Raw genomic sequence first — 25,632 nt, 5'->3', positions numbered from 1 at the left:
ACTCAACCTTTATGTCTCAATTTTCTTACATAATGGGTTAATATTAAGGGTGTATAGGAAAATTTCTGAACTAGGTCTCACTTTAGATAGACTTACCCATCTCTTCTAAATTTGGGTTATATGCCCTTCCTGAGTGCAACCACAGCACTGGGCACTTAACTACTTAGTATATGAATCAAATGATTATTTGCTATGGTCCCATACTTCCTCAAAGTCTATGTATCCTTTACACTTACCATAAGAATCTTCTATATATGGTAGGTCTCCCCAAAAGTGTTTTTGGAATCTTACCTAATTTCTTTCATATTCAAGTTTTCCAAGCAACTTTCCACTTCAAGGACTTTCCATATACTACTTGCTCTTTCTGGAATACTCTTTCCTCTCTTCTTCTAACTAATTTCTAATCAAACTTCAGGTATCAACCTTTAATTCTATGAGACTTTTTTTTTAAGTGGGCTCCAACTCATGATCCTGAGATCACGACCTGACTGAGACAAATGTAGGATGCTCAACTGACTCAGCAACCCAGGAGTCCTAAAAGATTTTTTTTTTTTTGCATCCCTCTGGAGGGGTTAAATTCCAGCTGTAAACTCACAAAATACTCTGTATTTCTGATTCAAAATCTCCCTTCCTGCTAAATTTCTTTATGAAGGCAAAGGTGGTCCGTTTATCTTTGCATCCACTATGCCTAGACAGTGTAGGCTAAATGTTGGCTGTAAGGTATTACTGATAGCTATTATGGACACTCAATAAATTATCTGAAGAACTCTTTACAACTGTTTCTACTGGTGTTGTGACATATACTAAAATGTACTGAGAACACCAAAGTCAGTATAGTACAGGAGGCACCTCTTGGTGGTGCCTTATTATTGATCAACCATAAGCACTGCTTTTCTTCACTACTGTAACAGGCCTTTCCCCCCTTTTCCATGCTTATATTGCAGCCAGTGACAGAGACAGGACCGAACAGGCCATGCTGTTATTGAAATTCGGGGATGCTAGTCCCTGAGAAGTGTGTGCCAGGCAGGAACGTGCATCAGTTTGACAAGGAATGAATCTGACATCAGGTCCTCTGGGAAGCACCCGCCGGGGCCATCACTTCCCAAGCTCATTCCAAGCACTCAGGTCTCAAGGATCTCTGCTCTGTCTCCGTGGGTGTTGATTTTAGGCAAGGGATTCCGCCGGGACTCAGTTTCCTAGGCTGCCACACTTCGGTGTACCTTCCGGCTACCTGACTAAACGTTACACCTCATCGGACCTTTCACTCATTACATGGTTGCAGCGCCGGGCTGCCTTTGGCGTCTCGTCTGCCTCTCAACGATGTGAAAAAGGTCCCTCGAACACTCGGTGTGGGGATGAAACGGGAGTAGAACTTGCATGACGCAGAAACAAACACTTTGGGACCCCAGGAGGCGAGTGGGGAAGCACTGGTGCCACCCTCCCTCCTCGCACCAGTACAAACCCTCCATCGCCCTTCGCAGGTGGTCTCTGGGCTCCTCAGCGGCAACGTTCACAAGCTCTGTGGAGGGTCCTGAACCCACACTTACTGAAATTCCAGGCAACCTGCGCAAGGCCGCCGGTTTTCCCTCCCCGTCAGCAACGCACCCACACCCTCCCTGGGCCCTGTCACCTTTGCCGCCTGGCTCATGGCTCTCCTCACCGCGGTGGCTACCCCTCTCCAGCGATCGCTTCGCCCCGTCACTCGGCAACCAATCACTGACCGGAGTGGACTATCCAACTCCCCTAAGGCACGTTCCTAAAGTGACGCAACCAATCACTGCGCAGATTCCCCTTTGTAGCCCCGCCTCCCACAGAGGGACATTGGAGACAAATTTGCTAAACCGCCGCAGTCTGGTAAGGCCGCGAGAAACTGCGGAGCCCAAATACTGGAGAGGAGAACGGAACTTACCTGGACGCCATGTTAGTTAGGGGCAGAGTCATGTCCGGTCTCTTACAAGGCAGTCAGGTGGCTGAGGGTGGGTTGACATTTAATGGATGGCTTCGACGTCTTACGTTATTACCTCTTCTTTGGGGGTTGCGGTTATCTATTAAAGAACCTTTATGTTAAATATTTCCCGGTTGCGACTGTCTCCTTGTGAAAGTGCATAAGTAAGAGCCAAGCCCTAAGAAGTATAGTTGCCGTTAATTGGAATTCTGGCTTCCCAAAGCGCTATTTGTACATTCTCTCAATTAATTCCCGGAAAAGGTGCTCAAGACCACAGGCTAGTGGGATGCCTGGGTGACTCAGTCGGTTAAACTGACAACTCTTGACTTCAGCTTAACGATCTTTGGGTAGTGAGATTGTGCTCCCCCCCCCCACCTTGAGTTCCACCCTCAGCGTGGAGTCGCTTCCTTCCTCCCTCTCCCTCCGCTCCTCCCCCTGCTCAGGTGCTCATGTGCACACACTGTCTCTCTCAAATAAATAAATGACTCTTAAAAAACAAAACAAAACCAAACCACAGGGCTAGTAAATGGAGATCTGGGACACAAATCCCTATGCCTGACCTGGAAACCTAGTCCTACCCTCTACACATCCTGCTTATTCACCTAACCCTATTGCTTGGTTTTGCTGGTTAAGCTGTCAGAAATGTTATTTAAGTACATTTTAACTTAGGACCTTGCAAACTTCAAGAAAAATTTCAACCTTTCCCCCATCGCATAATCGTTTGCCTTCCCTACTTCACAGCCTTTCAGGTTAATTTTTAGGTAAAACTACTTTTTAGTAGGAATGAACGACTTGAAGCAAAAGATCTTAAAAAAAAAAAAAGATTTTATGTATTTGACAGAGAGAGAGAGAGACAGAGGGAAAGCACGAGCAGAGGGAGCAACAGAGGGGAGGGAGAAGCAAGGCTACGCTGAGCAGGGAGCCCCAAGCAGTGCGCAATCCCAGGACCCTGGGATCGTGACTCTAGCCGACCCTTAAGGGACTGAGCCAACCCAGGCGCCGTTTGAAGCAAAGGATCTTAAAGACCTTTTTCCTTCTCTGTGAGTTATGTAATTTTAAAGAATATTGCAAGTCATCATAATAGCAAGATAATAACTGACTTTTAAAATTATAATTCATTAGATTTGCAGATGAGTGTTTACATAACCAAGCAATTAAACCAAATATACTCGGTACTGACTTTTATATAGGAGACAATAGATGATCTTGTGACATTACATTATAGTGCCTAATTTTTAAAGAATGATTGTAAATGCTTATTTTCATTTCCAGTTTAGAATCATTGCCCAATTTCCTGAAAATTCATAATTTGTTGTTATAATTTCTGGCTAACTAGGGTCCTATATTCAGTTAACCAAAACCCCATATCTGCCAATAGTTGAAAATAAAGTTCTCATAGGGCCAAAATCAGTTCAGTACTAAAGCTTCTCTTCTTTTAGATAAATCTGTATGGTTCCTTCAGCTGTTCCATAAACGAGGTTAACTATTTTGGTTATTCTAGGAATATGTCCTGATTTTTAACAGCTCAAGTGTGAGACCCAGAACTAAACAAGAATTCCAATTTGTTCCTCACATAAGTTCATGGAGCTATAAGTAGGGAGAATACAGGCCTCCAAAAGCTGTCCCTGTTTAAATCCTAGGAACTTCTGAATATGTTACCTTTTATGACAAAAGGGACTTTGCAGATGTGATTAAACTAAGTCTTTTGAGATGGGAAAATTTTCCTGGATTATCTGGTGAGCCCAATGTAATCACAAGGATCCTTATAAGTGGAAGAAGGAAGCAGAGTCAGGGAGAGGTTTGAAGATGTCCTGCTGCTGGTTCTGAAGATAGAGGAAAGGGCCTTAAGCCAAGAAATGCAGGTAGCTTCTAGAAGGTAAGGGAAATGTTCTCCCCTAGAGCCTCTAGAAGGAATGCAGCCCTGCTAACACCATGATTTTAGTGCAATGAAACTCAGACTTCTGACTTCCAGAATGTTACCTGTTTGTGGCCCCTACCATCTTAAAAGCCAACAGTAAAGCATCTTCAATCTTTGACTGTCACCTCTGTTTCCATCATCATATCTCCTCCCTCTCTTGTGTCCCTCTTTCACTTATGAAGGCCCCTGTGATTAAACTGGGCCTACCTGGACAATCCAGGAATCTCACCCACCACGAAATCCTTTCTTTAATGACATCTGGAAATCCCCTTTACCAGGTAACATAGCATATTAGCAGGTTCCAGAGATTAGGACACAGGCATCTTCTGCCTACCATACCCAGTTTAATTGAAGCTGGTCAATAAGGTTGAAATGGAAGGAAATGAAGTAGAAGCAGCCATGGGCCTGATCATGTAAGAACCCTATAATACAAGGTAAGGATTTTGGATTTAATTCTGAGATGAAATGCCTTACCAGCAGGAGAGTGAGATCATGATTTATATTTTACAAAAATCACTTTGTGTGCTGAATGGCAAACTGACTACAGTGGAAGCAGAACCTAGCTAGGAGGCTCTCAAAGTACTCCAGGCAAAATATGACAGTGGCTTGGATTAGGGTGCTATAGTAGAAGAGGTGAAAAGTGATTAGATTCATGATATGTAATGCCCAGTATAAGAGAGAAGAGTTAAGGATGATTTCATGGCTTTTGACTTGAACAATTTGGTGAATGGTATTATGGTAGATATAGAACGCTGCAGGAAGAGGTTTTTTTGTTTGTTGGGCAAAGAGTAAAAATAAATTTGAAATACCTGATAGACATCCATATGGAGGTGGTGAGTAAGTGGTAATACATACCATAGGCCAATCTGGAATTAAGGGGAAAGGTAGGTCAGGAGATACATACTGGAGAATCATTGTTCTGCAGATGATAAAGCCTTAGTGAAAGGTGACCACATTTGTTATCCAAACCAGTATATATCTCCTTTTTAACTTTCTATGTTGACAATTTCAGTCTTACAGGAAAGTTGCAAGAATAGAATTTGCATATACCCCTCACTCAGATTCCCCAAATGTTAACTAACATTTGACTACAATCACTTTATCCTTTTCTATCTCTCTCTATAGGAAAAATTTTTAAATTTCTTTACTGTTTGAAAGTGAGCTGCAGACGCGATACTCCTATACTCCTAAATACTTCAGTGTTTTTTATTCTGACAAAAAAAAAAGACAGTCTTTTATATCAGTGGGCCTAAAAGTATGATTCTGGGGCAAGCAGCAAATGCATCACCTGGAAACACGTTAGTAACCTAAATTATAAGACCCCCACCCCTAATTTGATAGTTTTGCTGTGGTTATGTGAGGAAATTAACACAACTTTCAAAGCTACTATCTAATTTATAGATATTATTTAGATATTGCCTATTGTCCTAGTAATGTCTTTGATAGCAACAGCAGCAAATGAGTCACTTTTGAGATTCAAGGGATCCGCTATCAATAATTTTTATTGGAAGGGGACAAGACAAACTGGCAAAGTATTATCATATAGGGTAGTCCTGGAGCTATAATTAAGAGCATGTGGAAATTAAGTGTTATCTAGAAAAGATGGCCAAGAATGGAACCCATTGAGAAGTCTGGAAGGAGAAAGTCTGTCTGTGAAGTGTGTGAAGGAAAAATAGCATCCAGAGGAGTAGGAGACAAGACTACCAAAGAAGACTATTCCTGAAAAGAGGAAATGATCAACATTAGGAAATAATGCCAAGAGGTCTAGTATGATAAGAAATGGAAATGTGCATAGAATTTTATAAGTGGAGGTTCTTAACAACACTGGCAAGAGGGAAATGGGTTTAAAAAATGAGAAAGTGGACAAAGAATAAAGAAAAGTTTTAAAAAGCAGCAAAGTTATGAAGGGGTATGTCAAGTTAAGGCAGGCTTTCGTCTTTAAGGTGGGGCATGTTACATTATGGTGATTACTTCTGGGAAGAAGTCTGGTGCACAGGGGAGGGAGGATTACAAACTACTGATGCCTGGGTCCCAACCCCGGAGTCTGATTTAATTGATCTAGATTTCGGCCAGGTTCAAGAGGATTTTTCAAAAGCTCCCCAAGTGATTTTAACGTGCAGTGAGAACCACTGCTAGAGGGAGAAAAACACTGGTGCAAGGAGGGCTTATCGGAACCAAGACCTTCTGTAGCGGAGAAATTAAGTGTTAAGGTGTCCCAGACAGCAAACACGACCAGCATTGTTTGCATTATCAAACCTTTTCAGTTACAGTATCTAATTTTTCCTACAAGTGTCCAAAAAGCAAGTGAAGAAGAGCGTATACAGAAACTCCACTCCCCAAGACACACTAAAGAAAGAAAAAACGACCTCGGTGTGGCTGCCTAGAGTCTCGAGGCAGGAACCTCCCTTCCGCCGGGTCTCGTCGGGCGGTTCTTGGAAGCTCCCGCGCGCTCTCCGCAGCCGCAGCGCAGGTCGCCAGCGCGCACGCGCACGGCCAGCCCGGACGCCCGAGCAGCGGTCCCCGCGCAGGCTTGGCTGTGCACTCCCGCCCTCTGCCAGCAGCCCCGGCTCCTCCTTCCTCTCGAGCTTCTCCCCGGGGCGGTCGCGCGGGAGGGAGGCCGAGATGGCAGATGAGATCGCCAAGGCTCAGGCCGCGCGGCCTGGTGGCGACACGATCTTCGGGAAGATCATTCGCAAGGAAATCCCAGCCAAAATCATTTTTGAGGATGACCAGGTAGACCCCAGGCGTCGCCTCCCTGGAGGGCTGAAGTAGGGCAGTCTCCCGTGAACACGCGGGTTTCTCGCGGACGGAAGGGAAAGGGTCGGGTCGCGTCGCGAAGGGAAGGGACTCGGCTGCCCCGCGGGGCCTCTGCTGCGGGCCCCCAGCCAGCGGGCAGGGCCGCGGCTGCTCCGAGGCCGCCTGTCGGCGCGTGCCGGCGCTCCGGTTACGCGTTATCAGCCTGGGGCGCGGGTTCAGGCTGCCGGGCGCCCGCGGGGCCAGCACCGCGGGGTCGGGGCGCGTGTGGAGGACACGCTGGCTCCTCGGCGTGGGCGCCCGCCGGCTCCGCGGCTGCCTCGGACCTCGCCCGTGTCAGGAATCTCACAATCTCGCCAGCGCTCTGCCTGACAGGGAGAAATCCGATCGCGCCCTGACTAGGGCCCAATCTCTTCGATCTCCCGCGCACAATCTCCCGGTCTTGGCTTTCCCGGGCGCCAGTCCGCGCCACGTTGCGTGAGACGGCCGGGGGCCCGCGGCCTCGGGGTGGCGGGGGGCGTGGGGCCGCGCGGGGCCGCAGGTCCGCCTCCGCGAGGGCCTGCTAGTCAACCCCACCCCACCCCCATCCTGCTCGGGCCGCGGACTCGGACAGGGAGTGGGTCGTCTTTTGAGATTTGCTTCCCTTTGGCCCCGCCCGGTAGCAAAGTTTACTTTCCTATTTCACAGGAAGCAATTTTATACCAAGGAACTAAGCACGTAGTTTTTGTTGACTTAATCGTAGGTGAAATTCTGTTTTAGGAGGGCCAAGTAGATGTGACATCTTGTGTAAAATACGTACTGGGCACTTGAATTTATTAGTTTGGATCTCAAATAAAAAGCTGGGCAGAAGGTTGGCTGATTTAGACAGAAATTAACTTTCTGTTAAATTAACTTTAAAAAATATGGAATTTAAGGGATACATTCTTTTTATACTCCTGGTAGCGTTCTTAGATTCAAAATGTTACCTAAGATTTAATTAGATTCCTCTAGGTGAATTTTATTTAGATACCTTTGTTACTAGTAGGGAAGTTCTTTTGTTCTATAAAATGCGTATTTCTTTTTAAATATTTTCACTTGATTTTTATAAATGATGACTGAAATACTGATTTTTGAACCACCAAAGACCCAGCAGTGTAACTGCATGAAGCAGTCTAAATGATACAGCATTTTGTGTGGAGTGCTAAATAGAATTAGTTCTGTGACCGTTGAGCAGGGAAGGTCCTATTAAGCAGCTTCCACCTTCAGTAGAGAACAAGAGAAAAAAATGTTCATGTGGTATGTAATTTGTTTAAACGCTACTTATCTTCATTTCTACAAAAGACAAAAGTTATATTACTGAAATAGTTGAGTAAGGTGGGAAGAAATAAGTATTAGTCAAAATATCAGACAAATGCATCATTACAAAGCTGGTCACTGCAGTAAAGGAAAAAACCAGGAAACTGCACAATCAGGACTCCTAACCTAGGGAAGGTGGGGAGAGAAAACTGATTGCTTTCAGAAATTTTATATATGCTGGGAGCTGAGGAATGAATATCAGGTTAAGTTAGACAAAAGTTGGGGTTGAGGGGAGAGAGGACCATTGAAATAGAGGGAAGGGATTTTGAAAAAAGCCTGGGAGTGTGGAGAGAGATGAAAGACATTGTGATTTGAGCAGGAAAAGTTACATGAGATCAAACTGAAAAGGTAGACAAGGATTAGTATGCCTAATTTCTACTTAACTTTTGGATCTCACTTTAAATATCCCTACCTCAGAGTGGTTTTGTCTGTGATCCCCCAGTCAAAATTGGGTTTTTCTGTGGTAATCATTTGTTTTACTCTCTACTTTTCCTTTGTAACGTGTAGGTAGGATCTATTACCTTTATTTGTTTAAGATCAGCCTTCCCATTAGACCAAGTTGCATGAAAGTAACCATGGGATCACATGTATTGTGTACACTTCTGATTTCTTAGCATCAACTACAGTGCCTCCCATGGGGCTAGTGTGAAAGAATAAATTTAACCTACTATATGATATACTAAAACTGATTTTTCCCCCCTTTTCTCTAGTGTCTTGCTTTCCATGACATTTCCCCTCAAGCACCAACTCATTTTCTGGTGATACCCAAGAAACATATATCCCAGATTTCTGTAGCAGAAGATGATGATGAAAGTGTAAGTAAATTTACCAAAACAATTTATTTTCTTGCCTTTTTTTTTAAATTTGGGAGAGTAAATTTTGACCTCAAAGTGATGTCATATTTTCATTTTCCTGAGGCAGCTATTGAGGGGGAAAAAACCAGACAATCCTTTGGGAATCAGTGCAATGTAGAAATAGTTTGATTTTTTAAAATTGAGATATAGTCAACACATTATGTTAGTTTTAGGTGTACAACATAATGGTTTGATATATATATATATTTTGAGATGATCACCATAGTCAGGTTAACATCCATCATCACCAATTCTTCAACAAAATAGTTCCTAACAAGGAATAATTGATGAGATTCATTTTTCCTCAATAAACAGTACATCATATAGGGGATGACGTTTTTTCTTTCTCTTTTTTTTTTTTTTTTTTTTTTTAGATTTTCTTTTTAAAAATTTATTTATTTGATAGAGAGGGAGAGAGCACAGCAGGGGGAGCAGCAAGGAGAGGGAGAAGCAGCCCCCCCCGCCCCCCAAGCAGGGAGCCTGATGTGGGGCACGATCACAGGACTCTGGGATCATGACCTGAGGAGAAGGCAGTCGCTTAACCAATTGAGCCAGCCAGGCACCCTATTAGGAACATTTAAATACCCACTTGGAAAATGACTCTAAAATCGTTTTAATTGAGCAGATTTATGTCGAATTTGTTTATTGGAGTTAGTAATGAGTAAATACCTATCTTAATGGCTTTTTAATTGTAAATTGTGTTATATTAGTATTAAGAGTTTGCAAATATTTGCCCAGAGGGATATGTTTCAACTTGGTGATCTTTTAATATTTCATCTTGGTAGTATGTTATTTAATGGCAAGAATTTATAAAGTGCCTGTGCTTAAGACACTTTTTTTTTCTTTTCCAGCTTCTTGGACATTTAATGATTGTTGGCAAGAAATGTGCTGCTGATCTGGGCCTGAAGAAGGGTTATCGAATGGTGGTGAATGAAGGTTCAGATGGGGGACAGTCTGTCTATCATGTTCATCTCCATGTTCTTGGAGGTCGGCAGATGAATTGGCCTCCTGGTTAAGCGTGTTTTAGGGATAATTTTCCCTCCTCTAGGCAATGGTCAATATTTCCCAGTTCTAGTATGTTAAACAGTATACTTACTTTTGCCTGTGTATGGAGAAATTGAGGAAATAATTTTTAAAACCCATACATAATAAAAGACAGTGTTGCATGATTTACAGTCTCTTTGACTCCTGTGTTTGATTTATTAAAAAAAAATATATATATGTATTTGTTGGAATGTATGAAGAGTTCATAATTTGGGAGGTTTTTTTGGTTTTTCTCTCCAAGGAGGACTAAACATATGTACATTGTTATAATGGTGTGACTGGTTTCTGAATACAAATTACAAGATTTCACAAATTTAGTTTAGGTGAAAATATTAGTCCAGGAGAAGATTTTCTAATCTAATTCTTTCATTTCTTAACAAAGGAGTATGTGATGTGATTGATCCAGAAAGTGACAATTTTGGGTCTAGAAGGAATGACTTTCGTCTAGCCCATGTTTCCCCTGGACTGTTGGGGTAATTTGGAAGGGATGAAAGTAGATTTGTCACAGAATCTTTGATGACCATGTGAAGCCATGCATTGGCATTTCCTTTGTTACCTAAACTCTGTCTGAATATTTATTATAGTCATTTTACTTAGAATTCACTTTCCAAATTGAAAACTTACTGTTTTGAATGTGCATGTGCACACTAGCAAAATAATTAAGCTGTATGTGAATCTGGCTACGTGGAGTTGGGGAGGGAATCTCATGGTGTGAGTTCTCCTTATGTAGACTGACCAAACTTTTTTAGTCTTACCATGCATCCTAGCCTTTCTAAGATACTGTAGGGCAACCAGTTTTGCCTTTTGGCTTTCCTTCATGTAGGCACTTTTCTGTTTTCCGAAACTAAACTTGATACTTCCTGTCTGCCTTACTTTCCTCTTTGGTTCTCTTTGTGCTTATGGATTCCTTCGATTATTAATCTCCATAAAGATCATTTTAGTAAGATTTGACACTAATTGAAAACTTTTTTTCCTACATTTTAAATTATGTTATTGATTTTTAAATACTTGTTTGGGGGGATTAGGCAAATTGGACATTTAGATCTTAAAAATAATTTTTTCCTAATTGTCATTTTTTTAAAAGATTTTATTTATTTATTTATTTGGGAGAGAGAGAGAGCCAGCACAAGTTAGAGGCAGAGGTAAAGGGAGAAGCAGACTCCCTGCTGAGCAGGGAGCCTGATAGGGGGCTCGATTCCAGGACCCTGAGATCATGACTTGAGCCAAAGGCTTAACCAGCTGAGGCATACAGGCGCCCTCCCAGTTGTCATTTTTTAACTTTTTTATAGTGTTTAAAATCTTTGTGTAGTTAATGTATCAAGTTTTTAATTTATTTCATATTTTAAAAAGCCTTTCCTACACCAGGAGGATTTTTAAAAAATCACTATTTTTTTTTCCCTTAATAGTTTAATGGCTTTATGTACTTCTATGACTTTTTTTTTTTTTTTTTTTTTTTAAAGTAAGCTCTAGGCCCAAGGTGGGGCTTGAATTCACAACCCTGAGATCAAGAGTCACATGCTCCATTGACTGAGCCAGCCAGGCACCCTGACTTTTTTTCAATGGGGGAAGGTCTGGGGATGAGTTTGGGAACGACTTCTGCCACTATAAAGAATGTAATAATGAGAGAAGCATTTGTATGATGTATAAGAGGGTAGAGTCTGCTTTCTGTAGGCATATTATCTATCCCATTGATTACATCAAACCAGTGCTAATAAATCAGTAGACAACTGCTAAGGTGTCCTGCTGGTCGTGTCTTGACCTTTCTGCCTTAAACAAACTTGTGGCAGTTGTTGCCCACCAACTTATTTCTGTGAATAATGGTGCAACTTTTATTCCAAATTAAAGCTCCTTTCTTGCTGTACTGATTTTTGATGCTTTATTATACTGATTACAGTTTTTTTTTCTATTTACATTATGACATACACAATAACAAGTAATTAAATTTTAAAAAGCCCTTTTCTTATAGCATGGGTTTTAGTTAAACAGAATGAAAAGTGGTTAAGCCGTTCTCAAATACGTACTAGAAGTATGCCAAGAGTTGATTCAAACTTTGCATATCAGTTGTTTCATTAGTCCGGAAAGCAAACTATTTGAGAACACCAGCAGATGACAGTAATTGCTTCTTGAATTGCTTTCTGTGATATACAGGATCATTTAGTAAAGAGATTTTTGCCTGTACTGGCATACCTTGGAGATACTGCAGGTTCTCTTCAAGACCACAACAATAAAGTGAATATCACAAAAGTTGAGTCAGATAAATTTTTTGGTATTCCAGTGCATATAAAAATTATGTTTATACTATACTATAGTCTATTAAGTATTCAATAGCATCATGTATTAAAAAACAATGTACATACTTTAAAAAATAATTAATTTCTAAAAAAAATGCTAATTATCACCTGAGCTTCCAGGGAGACAATCTTTGCTGACAAAGGGTCTTGCCTTGATGTTGATGGTTGCTGACTGATAAGGTTGGGGTTGCTGTAGCAATTTCTTAAAATAAGACAACAATGAAATTTGTTGCACTGATGGGACTCTTCATTTCATGAATGGTTTCTCTCTGGCCTACAACACTGATAGCATTTGACCCACAGCAGAACTTCTTTCAAAACTAGATTCAGTTTTCTCAAACCCTGCCACTGTTTGATCAACTAAGTAATATTCTAAGTCCTTTGTTGTCATCTCAACAATCTTTATAGCATCTTCACCAGGCACAGATTCTATCGCAAGAAATCACTTTGCTCACCCTTAAGAAGCAACTCCTTATCCATTAAAATTTTATGAGATTGCACCAATTTGGTCAAATCTCAGGCTCCAGTTCTAATTCTAGTTCTCTTGCTATTTCCACCACATCTGCAGTTATTTATTCCACTGAACTCTGAACTCCTCATAGTCATCCATGAGGGCTAGAATCAACTTCCAAACTTCTTTTTTAAAAATATTTTACTTATTTATTTGAGAAAAAGAGCACCAGTTGGGGGAAGGAGGGGCAGAGGGACAAGCAGACTCTCCACTGAGCAGGGAGCTTGATACGGGACTCCACCTCAGGATCCTGATATCATGACCTGAGCCAAAGTCAGCTATTTAACTGACTGAGTCACCCAGTTGCTTCAACTTCTTCGAAACTTCTGTTCATGTTGATATTTTGACCTCTTCCATGAATCATGAAGGTTCTTAATGGTATCTGGAATGATTAACCCTTTCTAGAAAGTTTCCGATTTACTTTGCCCAGATCCATCAGAGCAATCCTCTCTATGGCAGCTACAGCCTTAGGAAATGTCTTTCTGTCTTGTCTTTTCTTTTCAGATTTATTTCAGAGAGAGAGAGAAAGCAGGTGCACACAATGTGGTGGAGGGCAGAGGGAGAGGAAAGAGAATCCTAAGCAGGCTCCACACTTAGCACGGGGCCTGACTTAGGGCTCCATCTCATGACTCCGAGATCATGACCTGAGCTGCAATCAAGAGTTGCACACCAGGGGGGCGCCTGGGTGGCACAGCGGTTAAGCGTCTGCCTTCGGCTCAGGGCGTGATCCCGGAGTCCTGGGATCGAGCCCCACATCAGGCTCCTCTGCTGTGAGCCTGCTTCTTCCCCTCCCACTCCCACTACTTGTGTTCCCTCTCTCGCTGGCTGTCTCTATCTCTATCAAATAAATAAATAAAATCTTTAAAAAAAAAAAAGAGTTGCACACCAGGGGCGCCTGGGTGGCACAGCGGTTAGGCGTCTGCCTTCGGCTCAGGGCGTGATCCCGGCGTTATGGGATCGAGCCCCACATCAGGCTCCTCTGCTATGAGCCTGCTTCTTCCTCTCCCACTTCCCCAGCTTGTGTTCCCTCTCTCGCTGTCTGTCTCTCTGTCGAATAAATAAATAAAATCTTAAAAAAAAGAGTTGCACACTTAACTGACTGAGCCACCCAGGTGCCCCAGGAAATGTATTTCTTAAAGAGTAAGACTTGGAAGTCAAAATGACTCCTTGATCCATGGACTGCAGAATAGATCTTGTCTTAGCAGGCATGAAAATATTAATCTCCTTGTACATCCCCATCAGAGCTCTTGGGTGACCAGGTACATTGTCAATAAGCAGTAATATTTTTAAAGGACTTTTCCCCCCCTGAAGTAGCAGTCTCAATTGTAGGCTTAAAATATTCAGTAAATATTACTGAAAACATGTTGTAAACAGATGTGCTGTCATCCAGGCTTTGTCCCACTTATAAAGCGAAGGCAGAGTAGATTTAGGATAATTCTTAAGGGCACTAGGCGTTTCAAAATGGTAAATGAGCACTGGCTTCAAATTCAAGTTTCCAGCTGCATTAGCTCCTAACAAGAGAGTCAGCCTGTCCTTTGAGGCTTTGAAGCCAGGCACCGACCTGTCTCTAGCTGTGAAAGTCTCAGCATCTTTTTCCAATAGAAGACTCTTGGTCTATGTTGAAAATCTGTTGTTTGGTGTAGCCACCTTCATTAATTATCTTCACTTAGACCTTCTGGAAAATTTGCTTTAGCTTCTATATTAGCACTTGCTGCTTCCCCTTGCAATTCTGTTATGGAGATGGCTTCTTTCCTTAAATCTCATGAACCAATCTCTGCTAGCTTTAAACTTCTGGGCCCTCCTTACCTCTCTCAGCTTTCATAGAATTGAAGAGAATTTAGGGCCTTGCTCTGGATTAGGCTTTGGCTTTCGGGAATGCTGTGGCTGGTTTGGTCTCTCCAGACCATTAAAACTTATCCATATCAGCAGTAAGGCTGTTTGCTTTTTTATCATTTGTGTATTCGTTAGAGTAGCACTTTCAATTTCCTTTAAGAAATTTTCCTTTGCATTTACAACTTGGCTAACTGGTGCAAGAGGCCTACCTGTCAACCGGTCTTGGCTTTTGACATGCCTTCCTCACCAAGCTTAATCATTTCTGTCTTCTGATTTAAAGCAAGAGACATGTGACTTTTTCTCTCACTTGAACACCTGGAGGCCACTGTAGGGTTATTAAGTAGCATTTGCTCAGAGTATTATACGTATAATGGACTCTTATAATTATTGGTGTCCAGCATTTGAACGCTCTTCACATTTGAGGGATTCCTTGCCTCCCTAAAGAGAAGCTGAAGTGAACAGACATCTAGTATTCTAGCTCCTCTGCCAGCTGGGATGTAGGCCCTTGACTTAGGCTCTGCTCTGCCAATCAGATACACTCATCTGGGATTTTGAATTTGAAACTAATGACACAAAGAAACAAGGACAGTGGAGATTTCTTTCTGGTGTCAGTGGCAGCAGCATCCAGTTGGCAGGCACAAGAGTGCCTGTGTTGCCAATCGTTGGATCCAGTATTGAATACCAGGGATGACAACAGTGCTAGCTGTGGTTCCTGTGACGGGTAGCAGTGCCCTACTAGACTAGCTCTCTGATTCTATTTTTGAGTGTAGTATTATCTGCATAGCTTCTCTTTATTCCTGCCTATTTTCCCATTTAATCTCTGGCCATTAAATATTGTTTCAAGAAATGAACGGCTGGAGAAATTTTTACGAGGAATGGTTATAGACAATAGATTCTCAGGGAAGGGGGGGTGGAGTGGTGGAGAGCTGAGATAGTTATTTGGCCTGGTTTGGGATCCAGTGAATATTAAGGAACTGTATTTTTTTACTAGTTCAAGTTATCAGTTGAAACCCAAGAGCTTTCTATGACTGTGCTATAAAAATCTCTGATTTTTTTTCAAGATAGAAGCTCTTGCAGCTGAAGATGTGAAACAATTGTAAGCCAAACAACATACGATTCTTAAGGTTGCCAATTTTTATTACTTTAATTCATAGCTTTGTCTAGTCTCTTATGAGGAAGTTAGAATATTGATAAGCAAAGAATGGTATCTGAATACTTGGAATGAGCTGTATTGGACAATTTGGCTGACTCAGAGCCTCCCAAATTCCCAACCTACTGAGCCTTTCTTGTCAGCTGAAGCAGCTTCTCTTCTTGTGTAAAATGTATTGGATGCTTAAAGAACCTTCTCAGGCACCTGGGTGGCTCAGCTGGTTGGGCGACTGCCTTTGGCTCAGGTCATGATCCTGGAGTCCCCGGATCAAGTCCTGGATTGAGTCCTGGATCAAGTCCTGCATTGGACTCCCTGCTCAACAGGGAGTCTGCTTCTTCCTCTGACCCTAACCCATCTCGTGCTCTCTGTCTCTCAAATAAATAAATAAAATCCTAAAAAAAAAGAACCTTCTCAATTATTTCTCTTATATACTGCAGCTATCCCTGTGCCTTAATCTTTAAAAAGAAAAGGAAACTCTCCTGCCTAATCGTCCAAGCACCTCTTGCATTTCTTTCTCTGCAATTATATCAGAGGATCCCAAGAGACCCTAAATGGTAGAGACCATTCTGAGAACTGTAGAAAGAGAAACTGCCAGCAAAATGAGCACTTTCTACTACTGACAGGGATGGAGGAAGGCTGAAACGACCCAAGGGTTAATAAGCTAAATGTAAATTAAAAAGATAAAAAGTAGAGCCTAAAACCAAATGCAAAGAGAACCAAATGAAATCAACTATGTATAAATATTAAAAACATAAACACACACAAAATATAATTAAAGTTACTTCTGAAGACAACACATGGACTCTAGATCCTAAACCAGATAAATTCTGAGGATAAGGACAATGGCAAAGAAATCTTGAATATTATCTCATGGGCTTGTTGTTTGCGATATAATTTGTAACAATTTTTATGTGTATTATAGGATAGAGCAAAGAAGCAAAGATACTGGTGTGCTTGGAAGTCAGAGCTTTCATTGTGGAAGAAGGGAGATAAAGATATAGAACAGGGCAAGGTGAGAAAGAAACTCGTGAAGTTGAGAAGTATCAGTATACAGTGATGGCAAAAAAAAAAAAAAAGAAAAAAAAAAGAAAGAAAGCAAGCTTAGTTTCATCCACTAGGCCTTGTGACAGTAACACAACATAAAGCCCAGCTTTTGGTCTTTAGCGTACCTAACTAAAAGGTTCCTTGCGGAAGACCTGGGTCTCCCATTTTAAAAAGTTCAAAGTGTCGGGGCGCCTGGGTGGCACAGCGGTTAAGCATCTGCCTTTGGCTCAGGGCGTGATCCCGGCGTTATGGGATCGAGCCCCACATCAGGCTCCTCCGCTATGAGCCTGCTTCTTCCTCTCCCACTCCCCCTGCTTGTGTTCCCTCTCTCGCTGGCTGTCTGTCTCTATCTCTGTCGAATAAATACATAAAATCTTAAAAAAAAAAAAAGTTCAAAGTGTCCACAGACCCTATCACAGCCACAAATTTAGGAAAGGAGATGTTTCTACCCCAAGAACAGGAGATGGGGGAAAGCCAGAGCCCACACCGCTTCATCTCCACTCAGGAGATGAGGAGTTCATGAGTCCTTGGGCAGAGAGCCCCAAGCTGGAGAAAACCCACTGTCAAGAAAACCCAGATTCACAGCTACATACAAAAGAATGAGACTGTACACTTTCTTGCACCACATACAAAAATAAACTCAAAGGGATTAAACGTTTAAATATAAGACCTGAAACCATAAAAACTCCTGAAGAAAACATAGGTAGTATACTCCTGGATGTTGGTCTTAGCAATGTTTTTCCAGATATGTCTCCTCAGGCAAGGGAAATGAAAACAAAAATAAACTATTGGGACTACATCAAACTAAAAAGCTTTTGCAAACTGAAGGAAATCGTCAAGGGCAATGTTTGCCTTTGAATGAAAACGAAAGGGCAACCTACTGAATGGGAGATGTGTGCAAAGGATATATCCAAAAAGGGTTAACATCAAAAATATATAAAGAACTCATAAAATTCAGCACCATAAAAAGCAAATAATACGATTAAAAAATGGTCAGAGGACCTAAATAGACATTTTTCTAAAGAAGACATACAGATGGCCAACAGACACATGAAAAGATGTTCAACATCACTAACCATCAGGGGAATGTAAATCAAAACCACAATGACATCTTACCTCACACCAGTCAGAAGGGCTAGTATCAAAAAGACAAGAAGTAACAAATAATAACAAGAAATGATGAGGGTGTGGAGGAAAGGAACTCTTGTGCCCTGCTGGCAGAATGAATTGGTGCTGCTATTATGAAAACCAGTATGAAGGTTCTTAAAAAAATTAAAAATAGAACTACCAAACCATCCAGTAATTCCACTTCTGGGTATTCACCCCAAGCAAATGAAAATACCAATTCAAAAAGACATATGCAGTTCTATGTTCACTGAAGCATAATATATAATAACCAAAATGTGGAATCAAACTAAGTAGTCCATTGATAGATGAATGGAGATAGATATATATATATATAGTGGAATATCACTCAGCTAGAAAAAAGATTGAAATCTTGCCATTTGCAAAACTATGGATGGACATACAGAGTACAATGCTAAGCGAAATAAGCCAAAGAAAGACAAATACCATATTTCATTCATGTATGGAATCTAAAAACAAATGAACAAACAATAAAAAAAAAAAAACAAAAAAGAGAAATAGACTGATACATAGAGAATAAACTTGTGTCTGCTAGAGGGATGGGGTGGGGAGATGGGTGAAACAGGTGAAGGGGATTAATGGTACAAATTTCCAGTTATAAAATAAATGAGTCACAGGAATGAAAAGTACACATAGGGAATATAGTCAGTAATAATGTAGTAACTTTGTATGGTGACGCACAGTAACAATTATTGTGGTGAGCATTTCCAAATGTATATTCTTGTCAAATCACTATGCTGTACTCCTTTTTTTTCCAGTATGATTCATGCCCAATGTGGGGCTCAAACTCACAGCCCTGATTTCAAGTCACATGCTCTACTGACTGAGCCAGCCAAGCACCCTGCTATGTTGTACTCTTCAAACTTTTATGTCAATTAAATGTCAATTATTTCAATTAAAAAAAAACCCCACACTCAATCAGCATATACTTCTCAAAACAACCCTGCAGGTCAGCTCTTCCCTCTATGCCTCTGTATTTGTAAGAGTTTTCCAGGGAAACAGAGCCAACAGAAAACGGATAGATATAAATAGATATAGAGATAGATTTAGATACAGACGAGGAGACTGATAATAGGAATTGGCTCACTGGGGTTATGGAGGCTGAGAAGTCCTATGACCTGTCATCTGCAAGCTGGAGAACCAGGAAAGCTGTTTATATAATTCAGTTCAAGGCCTGAGAACCATGGGGCTGCTGGTCGAAGTTCTAGAGACTGAAGGATGGAGCACCAAGAGTTCCAACATCAGATATCCAAGGGCAGAAGATGGATGTTCTAGCCCCAGATGAGACACAGAAAGAGAGAGAGAGAGAGAGAGAATTCTCAAAAAGAATTGAATGGTGGTATCTTCTTTACTCAGTCTACTGATTTAAATGCTAATCTCTTCCTGAAACAGCCTCACAGTTGGACCCAGCAATAATGTCTGATCAGCGGTCTGGGTATCCCTTAGCTCAGCCAAACTGAAAAATAAAAATAAGTGTCTCCTATGGAGACACAGTAGAGGAGAACACTCCTTGGCTGTACTTCCCCAGCTCTGAAGTTTCTAAGAAAATGCCCAAGGTCAGTTAGTCCCCTTATTTGTCTACTTCTCTCTTATGTACAGGACTTCAGGTTAAAATTAACCTAATTTTAATCATGAGGACACCTGGATCCCAGGATCCTGAGGACACCTCCCAGGCTTAACAGGGAGGGCCTTGAGTTGTAGTGTTGGTTGATTTCTGTGGCATAAATACTCCCACCAGGGCCAATTCAAGATGCCAACTCAAAGTGGAGTTGAGAGGAGACACACAATATTATATAATGTTTCTACCATACAAGTACAATACATATAAATATTATCAGGAATATAGATAACTGCAAATTGTAGTAAAATAATTAGGAAGTGATGACTTTTGAGCATTGTAAAAAAAAACTTTTTATTTTTAAATAGTTATAGACTCACTAGAAATTGCAAAATAGAACAGGGAGGTTCTGTGTATCTATCACCAGTTTCCCCCAATGGTAATATCTTATATAATGATCATATATGACAAAAGTCAGGAAATTGAGATTTTATTGCCTTTGATTTTTTTTTAATTTTACTTTTTTTTTTTTTTTTTTAAAGAGAGAGAGCACATAGCGAGGGGCTGGGGGAGGGGGAGAGAGAATCTTAAGCAGGCTCCATGTCCAGCACGGAGCCTGAGGGACTTGACCTCACAACTCTGAGATCATGACCTGAGCTGAAATCAAGAGTCGGAAGCTTAAATGACTGAACCACCCAGTCGCCCCTAAATTTCACTTTTAATTGTGGTAAAATACATGTAACACAAAATTTACTATCTTAGCCATTTTTCAGTGTACAGTTCAGTATTGTTTATTCACAATAATGTGAAAGCACCTCCAGAATTTTTACCTTGCAAAAAACTGAAACTCTGTACCTACTAAGTAACTCCCCACTCCTCCTATCCTCAACCCCTGGCAACCACCACTCTATTTCCTATGTCTATGAATTTGACTACTTTTGGGATCTCATATAAATGGAATTATACAGTATTTGTCTTTTTGAGTCTGGCTTATTTCACTTAGCACTGATGAAGGATAGCTGGAAGAAAGGCAGGCAGGGACAAGGGGACCCGCCCTAATAGGAAACCACCCTTAAGAGGATTTAACACTGCCCTGGAAGGAGCCTTCCATCCTTTCCCATGTGATAGATGACAAAAAACTTGATTGGGTGACAGGCCCAGGGAGGGTTAATCAGATTAAAACAGCCCTCCAACAAGCCCATACCCCCTAGACTTAGAAACTCCAGTGGCAACCCTCTCAGGTCCCCTCCCTCTTTGGGAGCTTTGTACTATCACTTAAGTATCGCTCAATAAACTTTGCTTTGCTGCCCACCACTCTTTGTCTGCTCTACCTCTTCATTCTTTGAAGCAGTGTGACCAAGAACCACGGGCACTAAAGGAGAAGGAAATCCTGTAAGGGCATAATGTCCTTGAGATTCATGCATTCTGTAGTGTGTGTCAAAACTTACTTCCTTTTTACGACTGAATAATATTCCATGTGTATATATACCACATTTTGTTTATCCATTATCTACTGGTGGACACCCTACCTTTTGTCTACAGTGAATTATGCTACTATGAACATGAGTGTTGCCTCCGTTTTTAATATAATTTTAAATAAGGGCTGTATTTAAAAACTGGCTTGCAAAATTCCTGAAAATATAACAATTGGTTATTGAGCCACTAGACCAGCTCTAGCACATCAGTGGATTGGAGTCACTTCAGCATGGGAATGGGGGCAATTTGTTCCGAGCCAGTGGCAGAGGAGAAGACAGAACAACATTTCCCGTTTTGTTATGTTCTCTCCTGCTGGGCTGCTTCCTGTTCCCGGCCAAAGCCACCATACCCTGCACATACCAGTTCAAAGCACTTTCCCCATCAAGCATTCCTCACAATTTTTCTTCTTTACATACTTGGGGTCAGTCTTGGGAGAGGGAGCCAGTATTTCTGACAGTTCAGCATCCTGTCCTTCCATGTTATCTCTACCATTTGCAATCATATTTTCAATGGTGAAGCGTGACAATAGAATGCCTGTGTCCTTTTATACGAATATGACTTGTTAATGCTGTGCTCCATGCTTACTAGAGCCTTATCTTGGAGGAGAGGGTATTGTGTGTCTTGAAAGCACAACTTTCTTATGATATCCCCTGGCATTTCCAGGGGATAGAAGTCTTTTGCTTGTCAACAGTGATTTTCCCCTTCCAGACAACTGCCAATCTCTGGAGGGAGGGATTCATCCCTGGAGGCTTTGTGGGCTGCTTGAGTTTTCCTGAATGCCTAATGCGGTTAGAGAATTTCTGCTTGGTTTGCCAAGTGGGAGGATGGGCCTTAGGAAGTAATAAAGACACAACTCAAGTAAAGCAAAGAAGGCCTTATTGTAGTTATGGTTTGTAGTACACTGTTAATTTTCCAGAAAAGTATATTTTTTAAAAAAGTATAGCATACAATTATAAGTTGTAGTAGGCCATTTACATGGTACAATTATACTTTTGATGAGTGCTATACATAAACATTAGCCATGTACTTTGGGGACTTATCACATTTCATTTAGGTGACACATTTAAAAATTCATAGATCTTGATAGGAAGTTGTAATTAATCTCTATTTCTTTGCAGGGAAGGAGCTGAGAAATGTAGCAGCATCTTATGAGGTATGAGTGAGAGACTAAACAGAGGGGAAAGCCTGAGGAAGGCAGGCATGCAGGAAGCTGGCCAGCCGAGGTGACCCAGGACGCCGGGGAGATGAACAGCACGGACCAACTTGCAGGGGATCACAGGAAGCTATGCGCACAGCCAGATGGACACGTTCACTTTCTTCTGCCTCGTCTTTAGGGGCTATGTGGCAGTCTTGGAACTAGGGAACTTGCTCCTCCCAGGTATTGCTTATGACTAGGTATTTCTGCCAGTTATTTAGCAAGATTACAAGTGTGTGTGTTCCTGTGCTTTTTCTGCTGATTACACAGCACGCACCATCCAATGACATCTGATCATTTATTTATTGAATAAATTTATCTCGAGATTCCTACCACGTAGTCTGCCAATGTGTTATTTCTCCTCAGGGAATAGACTTGGCTTCCTGTACAATAAGCATCAATTAAGTCCTGGGCAAGAAGTCCTACATGCAAGAATATCACTTAGGTATATTACATAAAAACCTCAGAGACATATTTTAGCGATAAGCAAAGGGTTGTTTTGTGTTTTGTTTTTGCAAGGAAGTCCAGCTTTCAGAAGTACTGGCTCACTAAATTAAGAGGGCAAACTGTAGTTATAGCTCAGTATATGGGGCAGCCAACAATTCTAATTAGATGGCATTGAGTTCAGTTTTGATTAAAAATAAAATGGTGTTTCTGTATTTTGGTAAAGGAAATCAGGGTGTGCCTGTTATTCTTGGCTTACCATGGAATGCAAGGATTTTAGGAATCTTATTCTTTTTGCAGATTATGTATGTGACAAAGAGTCTGCTCTTGACCATACTTGAGTCAGGTTCATTGGAACTCTTTCCTCACCTGGTCCTGACTTTTGGCCTTCTGTGTCTTTCTCTGCAATGCCTAATTTTAGCAAGAATCCTGTCAAGTTGGTTTAGCCAGAATCTCCCACCTTCCATATCTGATCTCTCTCAATATCTGAGTGGGTCCCTCATTTCTACTGTTCCCCAGGTGGTCTGATTACTCTGGCCTGTCTTCAGCAAGAGTCTTGTTACATGGGCTTAGCCAGAATCTCCTCTCACCCCTAATGTTTCCTCTTAATAATATTCCATTCACCTACCCTACCTTCTCCCACCCAACTTGCTCATTGGCAATAAATTTCCACTTTTCCTTGCTGTATTTGGAGTTGAGCCTGATTTCTCTTCCCACCTACAAAACTCCATTGTAGTAGCCCCCCTTGAATAGTTTTCATTACCATCTTGAAAATGTGATTGCATATTTTTTTTTCTTTTAACATATGAAAACTTGCTTAGGTGAATGGTGAGCAGAGCTGGGTAAAGGATAGGATGTGTCTTGGGGCGCCTGGGTGGCTCAGTTGTTAAGCGTCTGCCTTTGGCTCAGGTCATGATCCCGGGGTCCTGGGATCCAGCCCCACATTGGGCTACCTGGCATCGGACTCCCTGCTTGCTGGGAGCCTGCTTCTCCCTCTCCCACTCCCCCTGCTTGTGTTCCCTCTCTCACTGCTTCTCTGTCAAATAAATAAATAAATAAATAATAAAAAAAACAAAAACGGAGTGAATTAAAAAGAAGAATAGGATGTGTCTTTTTCAGGTGGCTAAAATTTGTTAGCTTAACTTTTAGAGGAGTGTTGATTCTAATTATTTTGTAAGTGTTTTATAAAGACATGTGGGCACACATGCACACATCCCCCATTTTCATTATGAGAACCTTATCACCTGTGGTAGAATTTGGAATGTCAGTTTATCTCTGGGTTTATAAGAGAAACAGTAGCAGCTGGGAAAAGCAGACAAAGATTGAGGGAGGTAAATCCTGAGACAGGCTCCTGGCTCATCCATACTTCTAAAATCTTTACACTTCCCCCCCTCTGCCACAATGCCTCATTTTCCTCAATGTTTTGCTTCATTTTTTTTTAATCCATGAAATTCCACCAAATGAAAATTAACTTGGGTCAAGGATTATCATCATTAAAAATATTAAAAATCTAGAGGGTTGAATAACTACTCAGTCATTTACAGTTAGAATGAATGAGTCCTTTTGTGTATTCTTCTTGAGTCACATGGGGCTCTCCTGGGATATTTTTTTAGCTATCAGAGATTATATATGAAATTCATGAATTAATGTACATTATAAAAATGTCAAACAATTTGGATATATATGGAGTAAAAATACAATCCACTTATCTCAATTCTTTCTCCCCACATAGTTCTAAGCATATATATACAAGCATGTTTTTCACTGAACAATATATCTTAAAGATCTTTTAAACCAGTGTACAGTGATTAGTTAAAATTTAAACAAATTGTTACATGGTATCACATTAGGTGGACATAAAAAATTATACACTAAAAATTCAGTTTGGGTTAAAATGAGAAAAAAAAAAAAAGAAACTTTCCAAATCCCAATGGTAAAGAAAAATTGAGGCGGGGGGTGGGGGGGTGGGGGGAAGAGGATGAAGCTACTTATCAGGTTAATTTCCAAAAAGAAGGAAGTGTGCTTAGAGGTAGTTATCTCAAGAACACAGCAGACAAAACTTGAAGCTAAGACAAAGTTCTTCAAGGTTAATTTTATCAATGTTCTCCTGCAAACACAATTATACTTTCTTTAAAATTTTTAAGTGTGATAACCAGGTACTAAAGGTTATAACCTGTAAACTTAAGTAAATACAACATAGACCCTTTACAGGAAACCGTAATTTACTCTAGAGAATTGTATTTGTTCTGGAAATTAAAAATTTTTACAAGCCTTTGATAATTAATCCATTAATATGATCTCATTCATCTTATTTTTTAAAAGACTGGTTTATTTATTTGAGAGAGAGACAGTGCGGGGGGGAGCAGAGGGGGAATCTTAAGCAGACTCTGGGGCTCAGTCTCATGACCCTGAGGTCATGACCTGAGCAGAAACCAAGAGTCAGATGCTTAACCGACTGTGCCACCCAGGTGTCCCTCATATTAATATGCTGATATATAAATTATGTAAATTCTCTTGCTATGTAAGGGAAAATAACTAAGCTCAAATTGTAGAGATCTTTCTCTTCTTGTTGGTTGAACAAATTTAAAAAATTGGCATCTCTAGTAGATATATTTTCCAAACCAAAATACAAAATTTCATTCTTTAACAGGAGTATGAAAGCACCATAATATGATATTGCTGCTCTCTGACTGATGAGCATTTAGGTTGATTTCTGTATTTAACTATTACAACATCTGTGACAAAACATCTTTGTATAAACTTTTGCGAATATGTGCAAATATGTGCAAATAGGAGAGAGGTCTAGAATTGGAATTTCTACATCAAAACATATGTGCATATTATATTTTGAAAGAAATTGTATTCTTTAAAGGTTGCATATTTCTAGCAGTATATAAGAATATCTTTTATGCAGTATGATCACCAACACTGCATTTTAAAAGATAGCTTTACTGAAATATAAATCACATACTGTAAAATGTCCCAATTTAAAATGTATAATTCAGTGGTTTTTAGTGTACTCACAGAGTTGTACAACCATCACCAGAATCTAATTTGAGAATATTGTCTTCACTCCAAAAAGAAACTTTGTATCCATTAGTAGTCACTCTCTACTCTCCCCTTTACTACTGGTT

At 40.8% G+C, this 25,632-nt stretch overlaps 2 protein-coding genes across 5 annotated transcripts in view; one reads left to right on the top strand and one right to left on the bottom strand.

Moving 5' to 3' along the window:
* Nucleotides 1-6,323, bottom strand: part of LYRM7 (LYR motif containing 7) — a 35,576-nt gene extending 29,253 nt beyond the window's left edge. For 2 of the 4 annotated variants that reach the window (XM_057307185.1, XM_057307182.1), the window contains exons 1-3: nucleotides 6,230-6,323; nucleotides 4,673-4,729; nucleotides 1,910-2,045 (exon numbers count right to left, since the gene is read on the bottom strand). Coding sequence is in view for 1 of the 4 variants with exons in the window: in XM_057307183.1 (XP_057163166.1) it covers nucleotides 1,631-1,648 (18 nt within the window). In the remaining 3 variants the exon portion in view is untranslated. Of the gene's footprint in view, nucleotides 1-1,630; nucleotides 1,757-1,909; nucleotides 2,046-4,672; nucleotides 4,730-6,229 lie in introns of those variants that run through there. The other 2 variants (XM_057307183.1, XM_057307184.1) reach the window with 2 other exon arrangements.
* A 51-nt stretch (nucleotides 6,324-6,374) lies between these two features.
* On the top strand, nucleotides 6,375-9,975 carry HINT1 (histidine triad nucleotide binding protein 1). The gene is made up of 3 exons (XM_026507890.4): nucleotides 6,375-6,596; nucleotides 8,663-8,767; nucleotides 9,658-9,975. The coding sequence occupies exons 1-3, from the start codon at nucleotides 6,486-6,488 to the stop codon at nucleotides 9,820-9,822; spliced, it is 381 nt and encodes a 126-aa protein (XP_026363675.1). The 5' UTR covers nucleotides 6,375-6,485; the 3' UTR covers nucleotides 9,823-9,975.
* The last annotated feature ends 15,657 nt before the right edge of the window (nucleotides 9,976-25,632 follow it).

The sequence above is a fragment of the Ursus arctos genome, unplaced genomic scaffold (genome assembly GCF_023065955.2).
Source record: "Ursus arctos isolate Adak ecotype North America unplaced genomic scaffold, UrsArc2.0 scaffold_5, whole genome shotgun sequence".
In the NCBI taxonomy this organism is placed as follows: domain Eukaryota; kingdom Metazoa; phylum Chordata; class Mammalia; order Carnivora; family Ursidae; genus Ursus; species Ursus arctos.
Note: the sequence above shows the minus strand (reverse complement) of the source record. Positions and strands in the feature narration are given on the sequence as shown.